The sequence below is a fragment of the Passer montanus genome, unplaced genomic scaffold, assembly GCF_014805655.1.
Source record: "Passer montanus isolate IOZ18808 unplaced genomic scaffold, ASM1480565v1 scaffold99, whole genome shotgun sequence".
NCBI classification, from domain to species: domain Eukaryota; kingdom Metazoa; phylum Chordata; class Aves; order Passeriformes; family Passeridae; genus Passer; species Passer montanus.
In genome coordinates this window covers 1,738,893-1,758,263 of record NW_024375367.1, presented here as the reverse complement: position 1 = coordinate 1,758,263, position 19,371 = coordinate 1,738,893, and the positions used below count along the sequence as shown (strand labels likewise).

Sequence of the window (19,371 nt, the reverse complement as noted above, 5' to 3'; positions counted from 1 at the left end):
AGAGACTGTTCTCATATTTTAGCTTTTTAAATGTGTGCAGTTTCTTCTGACTTTCTTATCTTCAATTTAAAAAACCTGTGTATTTACAAAAATTATGTATCAGATAGGAGCAGAATACATTTAAAGAAAGAGAGGCATTAAATCTTCAGACTCATTGTTCTTATCCACCTGAATTTCACAAATGTGATACCAGCAGTATCCGAGCATCTGATCTCAATGAAAGAAAATCAAAGAAATTTGGTTTATTTAGCTTATCAAAGAGAAGGCTAAGCAGTAAGTGGATCCAGTCTGTAATTGCCAACAGAAGGAAAAGTTACCTGATACCAGAAAGCTCACAGACAAAAGTGTCACAAGATCTATCAGAGTTCAAAGGAAAAATAAGGTGCAGATTTTTAACCATTGCAACAATTTAGTGTATGAGGTAGCATTCCACAGCTGACCTGTGAGTGAATGGAGGGAGCCCATAGTCTTTTGCACATGTCTGGGTGACCTCCAAAGAATCAAGCTCTTTCCATTCCTCCAAACTGTGTTTAACTAGTGTGGAAAGCTGAGGTGAATGAAACAGTACCATCAGCCACAGTGTTGGTGACCTCCAAAGAATCAAGCTCTTTCCATTCCTCCAAACTGTGTTTAACTAGTGTGGAAAGCTGAGGTGAATGAAACAGTACAATGTTGATCTGAGTTCTGTCTGTAACTTACTGTCATGTAAACAGTACAGGGGAACGCTATGTTCCTCTAACCGGTCTCTATCAAGGACAGAACTAACATCTCAATTCTTTTCCATGTCCTGAAGCACTTTTTTGTTGCTTTTATTGACATTCTCTCTGAAACAAACTAATTGTGGTTATGAGAAAAACTGAAATTAGCTTTTTTTGATCTGAGTTCTGTCTGTAACTTACTGTCATGTAAACAGTACAGGGGAGCGCTGTGTTTCTCTAACCAGTCTCTATCAAGGACAGAACTAATCTCAATGCTTTTCCGTGTCCTGAAGCACTTTTTTGTTGCTTTTTAACATCCTTTCTGAAACAGACTAATTGTGGTTATGAGAAAAACTGAAATTAGCTTTTTCATGTATGGAGACGTGTTACTAACTTGAAGCGCATCAGTGAAAAGATTGAAGAAATACAATTCTCATTTCCTCAAGCATGAAAGATCACTGACAGCAGCAGCATATGGCCTCCCTAACATTTTCCTGTTCAGAACCTGGGGGAGGTCATGATTAGGGAAAGTAAAGACCTCGGAGGAGTGAGTAAAGCGCTGCGACCTGGTGTACGACAGTTTTTGTGTACCTAATGGAGAGCAGAGAAATTCAGTCTCCTCAGTCTGAAACATTCCTTTAGGGAAGGTGTTCACAATATTTCTTTGTTTCACTGAGGCTGCAGTTCTGTCAGTGGCTGCAGCCTAGGTAAAGGAAATTCAGTCTCCTCAGTCTGAAACATTCCTTTAGGGAAGGTGTTCACAATATTTCTTTGTTTCACTGGCTGCCATTCTCTCAGTGGCTGCAGCTTAGGTAAAGGCACAGTCTACAGAGCCTGGGAAATGCAGATGGGTGTGGTGAGGTTCTCCATCCCAAACAAGTGACTCCTCCTAGGAATGCCATGGCAGAGCCTACCTGAGCAGAGGTGCAGAGCTGAAGGGAGCTTGCCAGCTGAGGAAAATTATTGGAAAAGAATTGTTCTACAGTGCATGATACAGATGAGACAAGTTAATAAAAATGGCATCTAATTAAATTGTGTCTTTTTTGTCTATATTTTGAACATCTGGAACACTGAAAGAAAAGTGAAAAAATGTTATTTTATATGAATATCTAATCTTATATTAATACACGCAATTGAGAAAATTTAAAACAGGAAAAGCAATGCTATTTTTTACCTATTTTATTTTAAAATATTTTCGCAATAATTTTAAAATGCAAAATTAAAATTGTTAAATTTTGTCCATGGTTTGGGATATTTGATGTATCTAACTTCAGAAAAAATATTATGGTGGCATACTGGTTTTGCTAATTTTTGTACTTATTAATAGAATGGGAGGACTTGTAATTTATGACCCTGAAGTGGATGTGAATAGCAAGGTATATTATTTTGGTTGTCCTTTGCACAAGGCAGCCCTCAGAAGTAAATCTGGTGTCTGATAGATAACTGCCAACTTTGTCATGCACACAGCTAAGCATAATTGCAGGTGTGTCTGTTTCCTTGTACTTGTTTGTAGAGTTTGAGGTTTTGGTGTTTTTGAGGGAAAAAAATAACATGTAATGATAATGATAGTATATTAAAATAATAATTTGATGTGACGTATGAGAAATAGAGCTTAGGAGTATCAAGTTACAGTAATTACTGATTTTCTTCTAACAGAAAGTCCTCCTTTTTTTGCATTTCTTAAAAATATTCAAGTTCAAGTCACTGTTTTTAAGTGTTAAAGGGACATGATTAACTTGATTGATGACTAAAATTTCTTCTGTTCTTAAACAATATTTTATCAAAGAATTCCTACTAATAACTCTCACCTTCACTTTCTTTAAAGGTCCTTGCCTATACTGAAGGCCTTCATGGAAAATGGATGTTCAGCGAGATTCGAGCTGTTTTTTCAAGACGTTATCTTCTCCAGAACACAGCTTTGGAAGTGTTTATGGCAAACAGAAGTAGGTCACCGTTTGTATTTGTTGCATAAAATTGTGCTAGTAGTTATTTTGTGTTTTATTTATTAATTTTAAAATTAAAACTCTGCTTCTTTTGATAAAATGCTTATGTCTGTTCTATAATGCTTCCTCTTGTATGTGCTCAGTGCAAATTTTATTAAAATCAATCATATAAATCAATCTCACTGCTTTCTCTGCAGCAGTGAGATTTATTTACAGAACCATATCATTGCAATTGGTAAATTCTTCAAATGTTGGATAGGAAATTTGCTTTTTCTATTGTCTCACCTTCTCCTCAGTTGTCTATATGTTTATATATTGTCTTATTTTTATATGTTTATGTGTTCCACTAAATATTTTAGTGGAACATATAAAAGGATATTTCCTTTCCTAATTATAAAATGAATTAAAAAGCTATAAATGGATCCACTCAGTTTTCTGTATGTGCTACTCTGAATCACAGTTCACTGGCTGGTGAGGTGTATAGTGGTCTTCTACCCTCAGGATCTCTGACGTAAGTTTTGATTTCAGCTGGAAAGAGAATTAAACAATTCCTTGTTCCTGACTGTTTTAAGGAAGTAGTTAGAAAAGCAAATGCCATGCCAGCTAATGAACACCTTCTCAGCCTGATAAGAAATTTTATGAGTAAAGTGTTGTGAAGTAAACAACACTCAGGTCTTCTGCAAAATGGGAGACTTAATGCTAAAATGTTAACCAGCTAATTATACATAGGTGTGAAGAATGTCAGGAATGTCTGTTGTACCTTGGATCCCCAGGAGGATAAAAGTGGAACTGACTTCTCTCCCCAAATAGAAAACCTGAGCATTTTAAAAATATATGCAGTTGAAGAAACAGACTTCTGCAAATGTTTTACTGGTACATATTTTTCTTTCTTCATTTAGCTTCTGTTATGTTTAATTTTCCTGACCAAGCAACAGTGAAAAAAGTTGTGTACAGCTTACCACGTGTTGGAGTAGGAACCAGCTATGGTTTGCCACAAGCCAGGTAATTTAATTAACATAGTTTTTATATTTTGTGTTTATTGTATTATACAATTGATATTTTTAAAAATATTGGTGCTAAAACATTATTCCTGTCAAGAAACTCTAGACTTTTTTCCCTTAAGGTTAGTACGAGAAACATTACCCTTTACGTACTATATGGCCTGTTAGTATGTGGAATAAAAGTAAAAGGAGTAAAAGATAAAAAAATAAAAGAAGTAAATTAGATAATTCATTTTTTTCCTTTTCAATTACAGGAAATAAGCACCTTCTATTGAAAATACTTAAACCTTATCTCTTTAAAGTCTGGTTTCCACTCAGGTTTTATAATTGTATAATCAAATGTTTATCCTTGCTGTGATTGTCAGGCAGGATGTGAAACTGAACTTAACCAGTTTTTGTGTTTGCTGAATGTAAATTATTTTATATATATGAATGTGTGGGATTTTACTTCATTTTTTATCAGTGTAGTGGCTATTTTGCAATTTCCAAATTTCCTCCTTTCATTAGTATAATGCATTCTTCTTCTTTTCTTTCCAAAATTGAGGAGCATATATATTTTTGAAAGAACAATTACAGTTGAGTTTTAGAAATTTTCCCATACTATGGACAACTACAGTTTTTTATTCCCTCATAAACAACAACATCAAATCAGCCTGTGGCCAAAAATAAGGCTGGAAAATATCACATCTTATATTACAAAAGTATTCCTGTTTCGGGGATAGGTGAGATGATCTTCATGTGTATTTCACTGTGTTGGAGAGGGGAAGTTTTTTTGTTTGTTTTTCAGTTCAGGATTAACTTCTGGCCAAAATAAGACAAAAATAAAGAAATATGAGGTAGTGGGGAAACAACATATTAACAAAACATGGTGTCTTGGGCTCAGACCATTATTTGGCTTGATTTGGCCAAAAAGCCAATGACTTAGTCATCAGTGTAGTGTCTGGGATGTGTGTTCTCTTTCTTTAAGAAGTTTCCTACAAATTAAAACTTCACATTGTCATTGTTTTACCCCAGTGCAAAATGTGGAAATACTCTGAAGTTTTAGAGCATTTGCAGATTGGAGAACTGTTTCATTCCCAGATGAACATCATTCCCTGTCATGAGCCCAAGGGTCTCATGATACCTAAGGCTTGATCTCCTGAATGTGCTGAAGTCTTTACGCAAACTGCCAAATTTCTCAAGTTTTCAGTGAGATCAAGGCAAAGTTGGGGCATTTATTTGGAAGGCGCATCTTGTTAATATTTACATTGTTCTTCCATATACTAAAGTAAAAGGAAATGCTGTCTCTAAATGGAAAGTAATAACATTCTTTTCTGAAATAGAAATGGCCACATATTCTAGCACAAACAAAATGCAAATTTCTCAATCAGAATTTCATATTTACAGTGACATTTTTTACTTTTGAAATTCATATCCTTTGTGCATTATTCAGTGAATAATTGTCTGAAAAGTTTGTTGATATATAATTATTTAGAAAAGTTTCAGCTTCAATATAATATGCAGTTATTTCCATACCTTTTTGATTAAAGTTCAATTTGAATCGAAATTGGGCTTGCTAGCCTTCAGAATATATCTGGCATATGGTAGTGAAGTTATTTTTCTTTCTTTCTTTTTTTTTTTGTGTAATCAGGGTATGATTTATGCACCATAAGTCTCCATAATCATGGTTATTTTCTTTTTCCCCCTGTCTACATACTCTTATTGTCTTCAGTAGGATTGCAGTGGAATAACTGAGGAGAAATCTGGCTCTATAGCTGCTCTGGAGTCAATCTTTTGTTGATGTTAGAATATAGTTTTCCTTCCTGTGAATATGTTGGCTCTGGAATGCTAATTTTTGAAATTATGTTTATTTGCATAACTAACATAAGGCAAAATTATGCTAAGTAACCAAAAGGAGCTGCTATTCTGAATAAAATATTATCATTTTTTTTATCATCACAGTTTTCCAGATGTAGTTGTAGCTTAAAATATCTTAACAAAAGAAGACCTCTCTGGTTGTTTTGCCTGAGTTCTCTAATTCTATTTCTGCAAGTAATATTTCCTCTGTGATACTACTCTGATAAATGTCACCTAGAGTTAATTACGGTATCATATAAGCTTGCACTCATGAAGGAAACATTCCAAAGAAGTAAATTACTTTTAATGCAGTACATGGTTTTTAAGTGTATTTCTATTTTCCTGGTGAAATCCTGGAATTAAGAAAGGTGAAAGGAAGTAGAAGTAAATAGAAATATTTATGATCTAATAGCTTAAAGGATTAGAAGCAGGTGAACCATTATGACTTCCTAAGACTTTACATACCTGCTGTTCAGAGCAAGCCTTCAGTTTGCCACTGCTGCCTTTCCAAGCAGCCTGTTTAATGCTTTGATTCAGCACAGTTCAAGCCTGTGCTGAATGTTACAAAGAAGTAATTACATCCTTAAAATCAGTCACATGTTGGAGACTTCAGTCTGATTTGGTAATCAAATTAGTCTGTCTTTGATAAATGCATTTTCACTGTTCCTGAAACATGTTGCATTGATTGTAGTTTCCTTATGACCTTGTCAAATGATACAACTGGGCAAACAATACTGTGTCTTTTAACTTCTGCAGCTCCATATGATTCTACATAGGTAGAGTAATATTCACTTTTTTGGCATGGTATTATCAGACTACTTTTTATGGTTCTAACCCCTCAGGTGTAATTTACTGATGTCTTTTTATTGAGGGCAACATAACAGCTCAGAAATCAACTATGAGCTGCCTGCTGGTTTCATAGCCTACAGAGATCACTAAAGATACTGATATCTTCCCCCAAAATTCTGTGGGCTATTAATGCATTAGAGAAAACAGTGGTTTCAGTTAATAAAATCAAGAAATTAATTTTTTTTCTGAAAAAAAAAAAAGTATTTTGGCTGTTACAGTAACTATATTCAACATCAGCTCAGCTCTGCCATGTGTTAATGCATTAGAGAAAACAGTGGTTTCAGTTAATAAAATCAAGAAATTAATTTCTTTTTCTGAAAAAAAAAAGTATTTTGGCTGTTACTGTAACAATGTTCAACATCAGCTCAGCTCTGCCATGTCAGCAGCTTGGTGATGGATTTCCAGGTCTCAATACAGCTGATTGCAGAGGTTGAGTTTTGTGAAGAGAGGGAGATAGAACAACTGAGATATACTTTATGCCATCAAAACATAAAACCCTTCTTAGAACTTTGATTAAAATGAATGTTGGTAAGTTTTTTGCCTTTCCTTGGGAAATTACTTTCCCAAGTCTTTATTTTTTTTTTCTCTGAACAGGAGCAACACAATACATAATATCATGCAGGTGCAAGATACTTATATATTTTTTGTATGAGATTGCATTGTATCTAACTAAATTAAAAGTGACTGTGAAAGGGGGTGTGTTATAGTCCACATATGGAATATATATAACATCCCTTCCTTCACCAAAATGGCCTGAATTGTTTTCTAAATAAATTTAAATGTATAAAAATTGAAAAACTGGATCATTTTGTTGTACATCAGAGTCTTCTGCAGTTCCCATTTGAGTAGATATTTCATGGTTCTCTAGAAGCAAAGGAAGCACATTTATTTGTGCATCTTCATATTGGTGATGGCATATTGAAGAAAGAAACGGTTTGATCAAAGTTGGGTGGTTTTAGCAAAACAGAAAACAGTGGGTCTTCCTGTGTTAGCTGAAACAAGCAGGTGTGGAACCAATTTATTGCGCATAATTTCTTCCAGTCTCTGCTTAAAAAAAGTGAATCTTTCAAACACGGTAAGTATGGAGTAAATAAGGATGTTTTTAGTATATTTTGATTTTCTGTAGAGTTCACTCAAATCAAGCATTCAAATGCAAAGTCCAGCACTTGACAGTTTATAGATTTTTGAGACTCCCTAGGAGATTGTGAATAAAGTTTGAAAGCAGCTACTAAGCTGATACATAAATATTGTTTTGTCATGGGAGGAACAGAAAGTCTGTGACATAAATGCTTTGCAGATTTAATGATCTGCTTAGTATTTTTGTTTTCTCTGTTTATTAATTTGTATTTAGCATTGGTCAGAATTTACTGGAAAATACATGTCTTTGAGAGTTGTGCTGTAAAAATAGTTGTTATTCCATGAAATGCAATATTAAGTATGATTACATTTGGATATTTCTTTAGATACATTGTTTCATAAGCATTATAGAAACAACTTTAAAATATTTTCTCTTTGTCATTGTGTACTACTAAAGTGTATTTACCCTTGATATCCTATAGTCTACTGTAAAATAAGGCTAGCCAAGCTGGCAAGACCTAACATACCATTATTTTGGTAAATACACTTGCATTGTCATTTTTACATGCCCAATTTTGGAAGCTGAAATATGGCAGACATTGAAACTTACACACTGGCAATTTAGACAGAAAATTGTAATAAGTGTAGTACACTCCAATCACATGCCAATACTCACTATACTCACTCATCCTTTCTCAGGAAAAAGAGTTTAGTGCATCTTCAGGAGTATGTGCTCGTAGAAGTAGACGGTTCACATTTTTTAAACACTGTCCAGTTTGACACCTTGTATATGACTAAGTTTTAAGAAGATACTTGGCTTCCAGAGTCTAGAAATAACACACAGTGTGCCCAGGGTGCAACTGAAAGCTGAAGCATTGGGTGGCCCTTGATAAGCTACTCCATACATTCTTCAAATTCACTGAATTCAGACTACCCATTAGGAATTGTCTTTTTTACTGTTGATGTTCTTAACAGATATAAACATTTCTCTATTTTTACACATTTCTAAGATCTAAATTTCTTTTTAAAAAGGTATCTGAGAACAAGAATTTTTCTTTTAAAAGATTTTATTGTCTTTATCCCCTTTTTTAGGCAAGAACTATTTTTTCTAGAAATGAGTTTTGAACAATGAAACTGCTTCTGCTTGTTGCAGATTTTTTTTCTTTAATGCATTAGTCTAGACGGACTGCAGTCCCCTATATTGTACCAACCAGGAACAGTATATACAATGGTTAATTTAAGACTTGCTGCATGGTATTTATTTATTGTGATATTGTCAAACTGAATATAGAAGAGTTGAGGTTTTCTGCTTTTCTCTTCCTTGGCATGTAGTTTGATTATTTTTCCCTTAATGAGCCATGTAAGTTTCAAAAAACATGTGGAAAATGAGTATCATAGACATTCCTGCTCCTCTTCCAAATGTGAATGAAATGCAATTTAGTAGTCATTATGAAGAGACAAGCAGATGAACATGTGAGCAGATAACTGAGTAAAATTTGTTTCCTTCAGAAACCAGGCTATGAATAGAAATCTTCAAGCTTACTGGGATATAGGAAAGATCGTGGATAGCTGACCATAGAGGAGGTGTACAAATTGTGTAATAAATATAGTCAACCTGTGTGATGGAAGTGTATGTCACTTTAATCTATCACTCACTCACATTAATGAATTTATCTCAATAAATCCTTTTGAAACAGGGAAATGGTATTCCTCCTTTATTCCTTCTGGACAAGCCTGGCACCAGGAGGTCTGCAGTTTCTTTTAATCCCAGTCTTTTATCCAGATTCAGAATAAAATAAACCACAAAATATAATATTCTGATTTCTTGCAATTCTGTAGTAGAGATAAAATAAAATATAGTTCCTAATTTTAGACATTTCTGAAATAAGGGTAATGGTGTCTTCTTGACTTCATTAAATGAAATAAAAAAGCCTCCGAGACAATCTGTAATTAATCACACTAAAAATGTTGCCCTACATCTTAACTTTTAATGAGACTCTTAAAAAATCATCCTTTAAATGAATTTCCTAGGAGAATCTCTCTGGCCACACCCCGACAACTTTATAAATCTTCCAACATGACTCAGCGCTGGCAGAGACGGGAGATATCCAACTTTGAATACTTGATGTTCCTCAATACTATAGCAGGTAAGGCTCCTGGCTCTTTAATCCCTCGTAATATGTTTATGTTTGTCAAAATCTTAAGCAATGTGACTTGATAGAATACATTTATCCCACTAGAATTCAGCTGCAGCTTTGTGATATATTCTGAAACACACACACATTACATTTTATCAGAAAATGCACAACCTATCACAGAGACTTTAGATTCATGTATTGCTGTGAAGGCTGTTCCTTGCTCCCCTTCTGCCATTTCCTCTGCTGACAGCTTTGTCTGAAGCTTTATTAGAGTCAACAAACCATTGCCAGAGAGTGTCTGGAAATAATAATGGGAAAATGTAATTTCGCTACTTCATCATTCTCAGCAACAGCAAGTAGACAGCAGAATAACAACAGTATTCTGCCTAGTACAGATGTCACCTGGATTGTGGTATGATTAGATTACAGCATCTTTTCTCATTTAGTTCTTTGAGATGAAATATAATATCAGATTAGGTATTTAAAATGAGAAATAACTGCCATAGACATCCATTTGTTACTGGCAAAAGAAGAGCTTTTCTGGCAATTGTCATTAATTAAACATTCAGGAAGATATTATTCCTTTCACCTTTCCCTTTTCTATGTGTTAACTCCAGTGTTAATTTTAAATGTAAAAAGCAGCAGTTTTCTACACCATATACAGAGATTTCCAGGAGGTTGTCTACTATTATGATTCCTGCCTGTAGCACACATGCTGCTTATGAACCTGCCTGTGGAGAGCCTCATACAGACATTTCACTTCAGTGAGCTTTAATTTGAAACCCAAATTAAATTCCACCAGGCATCACTTTGTACTCCAGTGTTACAACTCTCATCTTTACTTGGTCCTGACTTTTATGCTCGAGGTTATCCTCAGGCCAGACGTAAGACACATGTAAGTGTGAAGCCCAAAGGTAGCACTTGTTATGCTGACCAGTCTGGGGACAGTCACTGCCTTCTTCCCAGTAGGGCAGTGGCAGAATTCAGGAGCTGTCAAACTCTCTTGCTTTGAACCCTCAGGCTTTGGCCTCTGTGCTTAGATGGTAGTCATCTTCCATGCGTCGAGTCTTACGGATGTTAATAAATGTGTCATCAACTTATCCCAGTGTGATACAGAAGTGTTACCACTGAACAGTTGGAAATCTGAGGGCATGTTTACCTTGTGCAGTGGAGCAAAAAGCAGAATCCCTGAAACTACCGGAGATCTGGGCTGGAAAGTCCATATGGTGAAGTCCAGTGCAAGTCACCAGCTTGGTTCCCAAGCATTTTAGCTGCAGTCCCACAGATCTCTGCTGGAGGAAAGAGCCCTGCTGAGTGTTTATTGCCTCTGGTGCAGTGCCAGAATGCCTCTATCCTGCTTCTGGACACTGGCTTCTCTCCAGCTGCTCCGTGCCTCTCCCGCATCCGCTGCCCTTCTAGCGATGAGGAAATGCAGGCGGACCCTTGCCGGCTCCCTGGCTGCCTCACCTGAACATGGAGGATTTACTGGAGAACTGGGAAGTTAGCCTAGGTCCCCTCAGTCCTTGCCCAATACATTACTGACAGAACTGTCCTTTGCTGGTAATTTCCTTTTGGTGTATTCATTTCTTCTGTAAACAGTGAATTTAAGCTCTTTAAATGAGAGTAGACAAGAGATAAGCCACTTATATATATATATATATATATTTATTTTTTTTTTAATCAGTTTAAAAAATTTTTAATCAGTTTAAAACTCCAAGGTCATTATTTTTTAGGTACCTCACCAAAGCATTCAAACCTGGAAGACAGCATTATGTCTGAAGTAATTTAGAAATTGCAGTAACACTTACACTAAAATACCTATCTGTTAACAAGCTTCAGCCTGAACAGATTCCCTTAGAGTATCTCAGAGGTCTCAAAAAAATTTTTTTTGATCTGTTGTTTGATACTAGTGCTGCTGGGCAGGCTTAATAGCCAAACACTTGGGGTGATTGCATGAGACAGGATTCTCTTACGGTCATTTAGTGCCACTCAACTGCCTTATAACAGGATGCCTTGATATTAGCATTCCAGGTTCCACCTCCTGTGACCAAGGTTTGAAGGATTACTGATTATTTGTTATTTTTGGTGTGTGTCCATGAATTTCTGTCCTATTTGAAAAAAAACTGTTTGGTCACTATCCCTAGTAGTGTCTTCCTCTGACTCAAGGCATTTAATTTCTAACAGATTTATTTGTATCAGTCTCTTACAGATAAATCTCATTTGTTCATGTAAACTCATTGATTAATTGCATAGGATGCCTTGCTCATTTCACAGAATTTTCTAGCATCTCATAAATTCTTTCAGCAGTATGTGATTTTTTAAAAAAAATTAGAATAAAATTTATCCTTGGTAGCTGAACTTGCCAATGACACACACAAAACCTTTTCTGAGAATAACATCAGAGAATGAAAGCTGACTGAAACCCAACAGGCAATTCCATACATGACAATAAGCTCTTTATTCCAGTTTGGAACAAAACCCAAAGTTTTCCAAGTTTTTGACAGAAGCAAAAAATCCTCTCAAGTGATTTTTTGGAAGATCAACCAGGTTTTGTAGTTTTTAATGAAGTCTGCACTTCATCTAGAAAGCTCAGTTCCAAAAACTCATTAAGTACTTGGGGGTATTTACTAAGAATCTCCTCATAAAGTTCCTGGCAAAGCAGAAACCCACCCACAATAGAGTGCACATGAGCTTGAAGTCTGGTCACGGGGGACAAAGCTTCAAAAAAGAAATATATGTCAGAAAGTCTAGAAGTTCTCACGTTTCCAAGCTGATCCTGGCTCCACCATTGCATGGACTTGTACCACCAGGGTCTGAAATCTGAAAAACTTCAGGATCGAGAGCTGTGAGGTAGCCTGAGTGACACCACTGCTTTTACAGCTGTGCCTGCATTTCTGTAAATCTTTTTGAAAGGTGTTCCTCAAAAATATTTCCCTTACAACAGATAGATATTTTTTGACAAAGCACTAACAAAGTTAATAACTGTACCAGAAATACAATACTGGAAGCAAAGAACATCTACTCTACTACTTGTTGCTCTGGTTTTGATAACTGCCCAAGTACACCTGCATTAAACAGATAAAAAATCTTATATGTACTGTAGACAGGACCCTCAGCAGTCAGAAGAAAATACAGGATTTTCTATTTTGTACACAAAAATAGAGTACTGAATATACTTGTGACCTCCTTTCCTAAGTAAAGATGTATTTTCTTTTCTTTCTTCTTGGAAATCCAATTTCCAATTACAGTCCTAATTATACTCTTTTGTAATGAGACTCCATAAGAAATATCTCCTTATAAGTTACAACTTCTCTGCCAGTAATTGTTAGTGTAGCAGCAATGACCTAGTTTTAGTATATAACTGTTTATTTAAGCAGCATCTTATTCTCTAATGGTATTATTGTTTTCAGCTATTGAGAAATATATCTATCCTCTTTTTTTATTCATGTTGCCATTAAGCTCCTACTGGCTTATTCAGCAAATCTGAGCTGTAGCTTAGTCAGAAACATGGAAGTTTGACACTTAAGAATTGTGGAATATCTGCTGGTAAGTGGGTGATAAGTAAGGTCACTTCACTGGTTTTTCTTCTCATCCAAATAGAGGTCCACTAACAAAGTGGTTTAGCACATCTTTTGCCCATTCTTTGTAGCTTCCTTCTTTTTTTCTTCCAGTGGTGCTTGTTAGTCTCTAGCCCTTTGCAAAAGAGTAAGAAAGCACTTATGTTTCTTTGTTATCCTCCTTTGAAATTACACAAGAAGCAGTAGCCTTGGAAGAGTGATGTCCAGAAGTGAGGGTTCTGACACCAGCTTATTTCTCTCATTGTGACATCATGTAGCTGGGTCCTTTCCCACAGGAAGTCCTTTGCCTGTTTATTAATACTGTTAATTACACAGGCTGGTTGGTCTCTGTACAGCAGAACTGCTGAAATAAATAAATTAATCGCATCTTAAATCTCTCCCTGGTTTGCTGGTATGTCTGTCCTGAGAAGCATGGCCCCTGGCTGTTCTATAGGACCTTAATATTTGAAGTATCCTCTTGAAAAAAATCCATAATACTTTGGCATTTTCTTTAATTCTTACATCATCTTAATACCCCCTAGAAACATTGCCATACTTCATGTTTAGATTGTTTCTGCTGTGATCTGTGCTCACAGATCACATATGCCCTAGTAACTTTCTACTTCAGCTCTCAAAAATCTCTCTTTCTAGATAATTTTCAATATCAATATCCAGTCCTTTGTGTGATTGCAGGCACTTGGCCTGATGTCCCATTGCAATTTCAGTTTGAAATCTCTCCATCTTCAAAACTCTCTAACGCCTTGTTTCAACCTGTTTCTCTGTCCCTCTAGTCAGCTATTTTCTCACCTCCCTCTTCTGTTTCCCAGCTCTTCACCTCTTTCTTGCCCTCTTTTCTGGCTCGAGCATATTTCATCATGTTTACAGCTCTGGGCTTTCCTCCCAAAGGTAAACTCTGCACTCTGCTACTTATCAATCAGTCTCAGTGTTATGCTCTCCATGGCCCTGGTTTTTGTCCTGGCTGTGTAGACATAAGCCTTTCTGGTCACCTCCCCCCTCCTCCCTCTACCTGCTTCATTCTCAGGGATACTTTTGTTTTTGCTGTGATTATGCTAACTGTCCTCTCTGCATGGGACCAGCATATATGTCAACTGAACCCTCTGTGTGATATAGGAAACAAGTAATTCTTACTATTCTCAATTAAAAGATTATTAAAAAGCGTGCTTAAAAGTAATCCCACTGCAGCAAAAGCTATCAAGAGGAGTGGGAACAAGAAGTTGTTTTTTCATATCACTGCAGTGCTCACTGTTTTAGCTAGAAGTCTGGATTTCAAACCTATTTCTCAGTATTTAACTAATTTATGCTGTTTGATTTCAAATTGCAGTACATTAAATGTGTGCTTGCATTTGTATTTATTGGAATTTTAATTCTTTTAAATCCCACATGCCACTGCTTTTAAAAGAAATGAAGAATAATTGCATCCATAATTTTTGTGAGTAATTTCTTCTAGTGGAAAGGGATTATTTTTAAAGGTTTATGGAAAAAAATGACATCCTCAATTAGGTAATAAATTCAGATGAACTTCTTCCCCCTCACCTTTTTTTTTTTGCCTGTTTAGCATTTTCCACTTTTTTACTCTGTGATGTACAAGCCCTCACTGGTTAATTATGTATATATTTAGCTACTGCATGTGTTGGGCTTATTATTGTCATCTAATTAGATGTAACTCGAACTACTTACTTCTAGAAAAATCATTAAAAATTCTTTCCTAATGACCTAGAGATGACAAAATGTCTGTAAAGTGTGAAGAAGCAGACAAGCACAGGAACATCGCTCTTAAAGAGTGTTAATCCAGATGCTGCAATCATCTAATTAAACAATATTTTGCTGTCATTAACATTTTCACCAAGGAATTGCAGTTATAATTTCTTTGTCAGCTGTCTCTAGCTCACTTTACCTTAGAAACTAAAGTGCCATATAAAAACATTAAATTGGATGGTTTAATTAAAAAGTTTTTTTTTTTTTAATGAAGAAACATATCCAGCATTTCTGAGATCTCATTTACTATGCCTCATTTTTATTGTTCAAGTAGATTAGTGTCACAGGGCTTGCGATATTTAATATTCAGCCTTTAATATTAATCTCTGTAAGCCTACTTGAGGGGAAATCTGAAGGCTCTGAAAAAGTATAGGGACTACCAACAGTCATACAGGTTTATGTTCCATATTTATTTAACTAAAGAAAGGGCCAAATAATTCTTGTTGGAAGCACCAGACAATTGATGAGATGGCTAAGTATGTTCATCTGCTGACTTTACTCTGAAAATAATCAATTGTGAAGCCAGAACAGATCAAGACAGCATTTCTAATAAAGTGAAGCCACTAATATTTATGCATGTTTAGAATTAGGGATTTGTAATCCCATTATAGGCCTAGACCGCTGTCCTCCGCTCAGATAAGTACAGATGTGTGGTCTTACCTTGTAGGTTTGGTTTCCTTTCACAATTTAAATTAGGTTCATCTTCTGGAGTTAGTTTTATTTGTTGATATTAAGGAGGAAATTGTTGAGTTGAAAAAAATACATCACTAACTTTTTTATGGAACAAATTAAGAGCTATTCTTAGTAGTTATTATCTTCATAAATAAAACATGTTTTATAAAAATTGAAGTAGGAGAGAAGAGAATATGTTAGGTTTTTTTCACAAGACTTATATTTACCAAATACATAATCTTGAAGGCTTCATTATTTGCAATTTATCCTACCTAAGCTGAGAGAGAAGCTGCTTCAAATTATTTCTTACTGTGAGGTAAAAAACTGCACAGAGGAGTTACTGCAGTGTTCTCACATGGAGCTAATGTCACATGAAAATTTCTTCAATTATCTATACTACAAGTAACCTCTCTATAATATAAGTAAGTTAAAGAGTCAGCAAGGCTCAGGATTGCTTTTTTCTTGCCTTATTCACACAATTATGACTTTCCCATATGGAATGGGAGCACAGTCAAAATCTTGTTGACTGAATATTGAAATTGAATTGATATGAAATGAATAAGTATCAAAATTAAATGAAATCACAATATGAAAAAAATCTCAATTTCAAAATAAAATGTAATTTTGTATGACATTTCCTTTCAAAATTTTGTAAAAGGATGTTCTAGCTTTTTTAATACTTCCATAAAATGGTTACAGTTGAATATGTTTACTACTGTGAGCTCTTTTCTATACAAATTTTGATTCTGCAGAATCTTAATTTTTCCTTATGCTTTGTAATAGACTACAGTCCTCTCAGTCATTCTCTTCCTGGATCTCAAAGTTCTTTTAGACTTCTCTCTGCATAAACACAAGTGTCTTTCTATTGTGAAAGCTTTTGCATGTTCTTCTGTTAACTTAATTAAAGATTCTGATGGTGAGAAAATAATTTATTGTATGAAGCAGTAGTTTTATAGAGGCCTTATTTTAAAGGACCCTAAATTTGATAATCTCAAGAAACTTTTCAAGTCATATGCAATTAAACCCTTGCCAAAGAAGAATATAATATTCTGATTTGAAGGATGTAGAAAATGAGGCAAATTTGTCTTCCTTCAAAAAATCTAGAGGCCTTGTCCAAAAGTCTAAAAGAATAAATATTCTAGAAGAACATACCTTTCCTTTTCCTCTCTTACAAGGATAAATTCTGGTATACTTCTTGATACAGTTGTTTGACACATTGTTGTTCTGTCCAAGAGTTGTTTTGCTTTCATTCATTAGTTTATTTGTTCATTCATTGTTGATATTAAAGAAGTGGTTTTGTTTCTATCCATCTTTATTTGTGTATGTAGCACACAGTGCTGTAATTGCTTATTTGACAAAGTTATATTTGCACCTTAATTGTGAACATCTATGTTTTCAGAGTGTAAAAATGAGGATGCAAAATTGTTAAGAATATGCACTTCTCCTGCATTCAGTGAAATCATGTACAAGATAAAAACATGCTTTTTGTTCATCAACTTCTGTTGAAAAAATAAGGTGCATGTAGAGCAGTGAAAGTTTCACATTTCATTAAAGCAGAACTGATTTTTTTGTGGAGAATTGCAACTGCGACTCAGAACAAGGAAGCCTGTGTTTTCCTGTGCTGGGTTTTGTACCCCAGGAATCTGTCCAGAATCTGGAAGGAAGCAGTTAGTGAGACAGGGCTGTAAATCTGCTACAGGACTGGGAATTGTTAACCTGGATTATTTCAGTCTGCTAATTATATTATATGAATACACACACACACACATATTTATGACCTGATTTTGTTTTTAAAGGCTCATGTTGCATATCATGTGCTTCTCACTATACCAATAGGATGGACAGCTCTGAATTAAGAAATTTCATTTTTCTTATCACTGAAATGTTAGAATCTACTAAATACTAGAGAATACAAAAATAACAGCCTTTCCCAAACACACTTTGTGATGAATTCATAACTTTTAATTCATTGTAGTTGAAGATTGTTCTTTTGAAATGGTATCTATAGATGATTTTTGCACATTTGAGCTGCTGGGATGACAGCAGTGTTTCTTTCATGATTGAAGAGCATGACCTGTGGTACTCAGCTCTGTCTTTTACATGAAAGAACTCTTTTGAATTTTCCAAGTGATTAAAAAATAGTGTTACACCAAACATGACTTTCATCACTTTGATTCCACAGTTGCCATGGAATCTCACCATTTTTTCAGTGAAGAACCATAGGGAATGATGGATTAACATGGACTATTTATGATAGATTTGCAAACCTCAAATTTACCCCCTTGCTGTTTGGAGTCTCATTTTATCTTTACTAGCTGTGATACTTCATGAAGTTGCTAGGAAAGTAATAGTCTAGTTCTTTTGAATTTCTACATTCATGATATAAAAATGTCTTAATGGAAATAAAAAGAAAGTGTTTATTTGCATATGGTGCATTTTAGTTGATCTTAAAAGATACTGTGCTTTTTACATTATTTCAGTTTGTGTGTTGACTTCTGGTTCAAGATAAGTGCACCTAAATGGCTGCTTTTGTCTGGAAGATTTATACCTGATTCTGTCAAAGTGGTGGGAACTGGGAACATGTGATGCAACAAATGTAACCACTACATTTTTTTTCTAGCTGGACAAGTGGACATTATTTCCCAATTCTTAAAACTTTCTTTTTTCAATAGGACGAACGTACAATGATCTCAACCAATACCCTGTATTTCCATGGGTTTTAACAAACTATGAGTCTGAAGAGTTAGATCTGACCCTTCCAGGCAACTTCAGAGATCTTTCAAAGGTATGTTTCATTCTTGTTAAAGAGCAGTAAGTCAGCCCGTTTAGAAAGACATTTTGTTTTATATTTATAGTCTGGTCAAGTAAGGTCTTTATCTTAAACTCATAAAAGTCTGAAATAGATGTTTCTATTTCAGAACTTTTTTATACTGAATCTCTATATTATGCTGCTTCCATGTCCCTGACTTATCTGGTTCCAAATCTGCAATTCCTCTGTACCTTCTGACTTATGGAAGAGGAGTGCATCAGACCACTTGATCTCACTAATTTTGCCTCTTAGTTTATAAAAGCTGATACTTTGGAAATAAAAAGCTTGGACTAATATTTCACTTTATTTTGCAATTACTAGAATAGTAATATAGTATCAGCATCTTCTTTTGATTTAATAGCTAGTAAAGGGGTGTTTTTTATTTTAGATCCTGGAATATCTGATCCTTATTGATATTTGTTGGGGTTTTTTCTGTCCAAGCTGATTTGGGCACTTAGTGCTTTACAAAAAAAAAAAAAATTCCTAGTATTTTTGGTGGTGTGGTTTTGGGTTGTGGTTTTTTTTTTTTTTTTTTTTTTCCCTCTAATGGCATCACATTGTCATAAATACCCAGCTCTGGTACTCTGGTTGTGTTAACAGACAGCAGAGAAGGTCTGTCCTGGCCAAGCATAGCAGAAACACATGGAGAGGCTCTACTTTTGGTCAGCTAAAATAAAGACAAAAAAAAAAAAAAAAGGGCTTGAAACTGAGTTGTGGGAAGCATCATTCCTGGTTGCTATCCGCTAAGAAAATATATGCACCTTCTTGCCATTGAAGGTGGCAAGATGGTGCATAGCCCTGCAACATCCCCAGTGAGAGGTTTCTGTTGTCTGGTGTGTCAGCTTTCTTGCATCCTTACCACAGCTCCTCAGCCAAGAGGGGGAAGTTGCTTGTACAAATTGAGTGAGGCTCAAAACCACAGGAAGCTGTCACTCATTGCCTTTAGGAGCGAGGCTGGAGAGGAGAAAATGACCCCCAAGGCCTGTTCTGCAGTCCTGTGCTGCAGACCCTGCAT

General features: G+C 35.3%; 1 protein-coding gene across 10 annotated transcripts in view; it reads left to right on the top strand.

Annotated features, from left to right (window-relative positions):
- Positions 1-19,371, top strand: part of NBEA (neurobeachin) — a 453,154-nt gene that overhangs the window by 353,022 nt on the left and 80,761 nt on the right. For all 10 annotated transcript variants that reach the window (XM_039696621.1, XM_039696630.1, XM_039696627.1 and 7 more), the window contains 4 exons: positions 2,524-2,641; positions 3,541-3,643; positions 9,436-9,551; positions 18,220-18,332. In XM_039696621.1, coding sequence (XP_039552555.1) covers positions 2,524-2,641; positions 3,541-3,643; positions 9,436-9,551; positions 18,220-18,332 — 450 coding nt within the window. The remainder of the gene's footprint in view (positions 1-2,523; positions 2,642-3,540; positions 3,644-9,435; positions 9,552-18,219; positions 18,333-19,371) is intronic.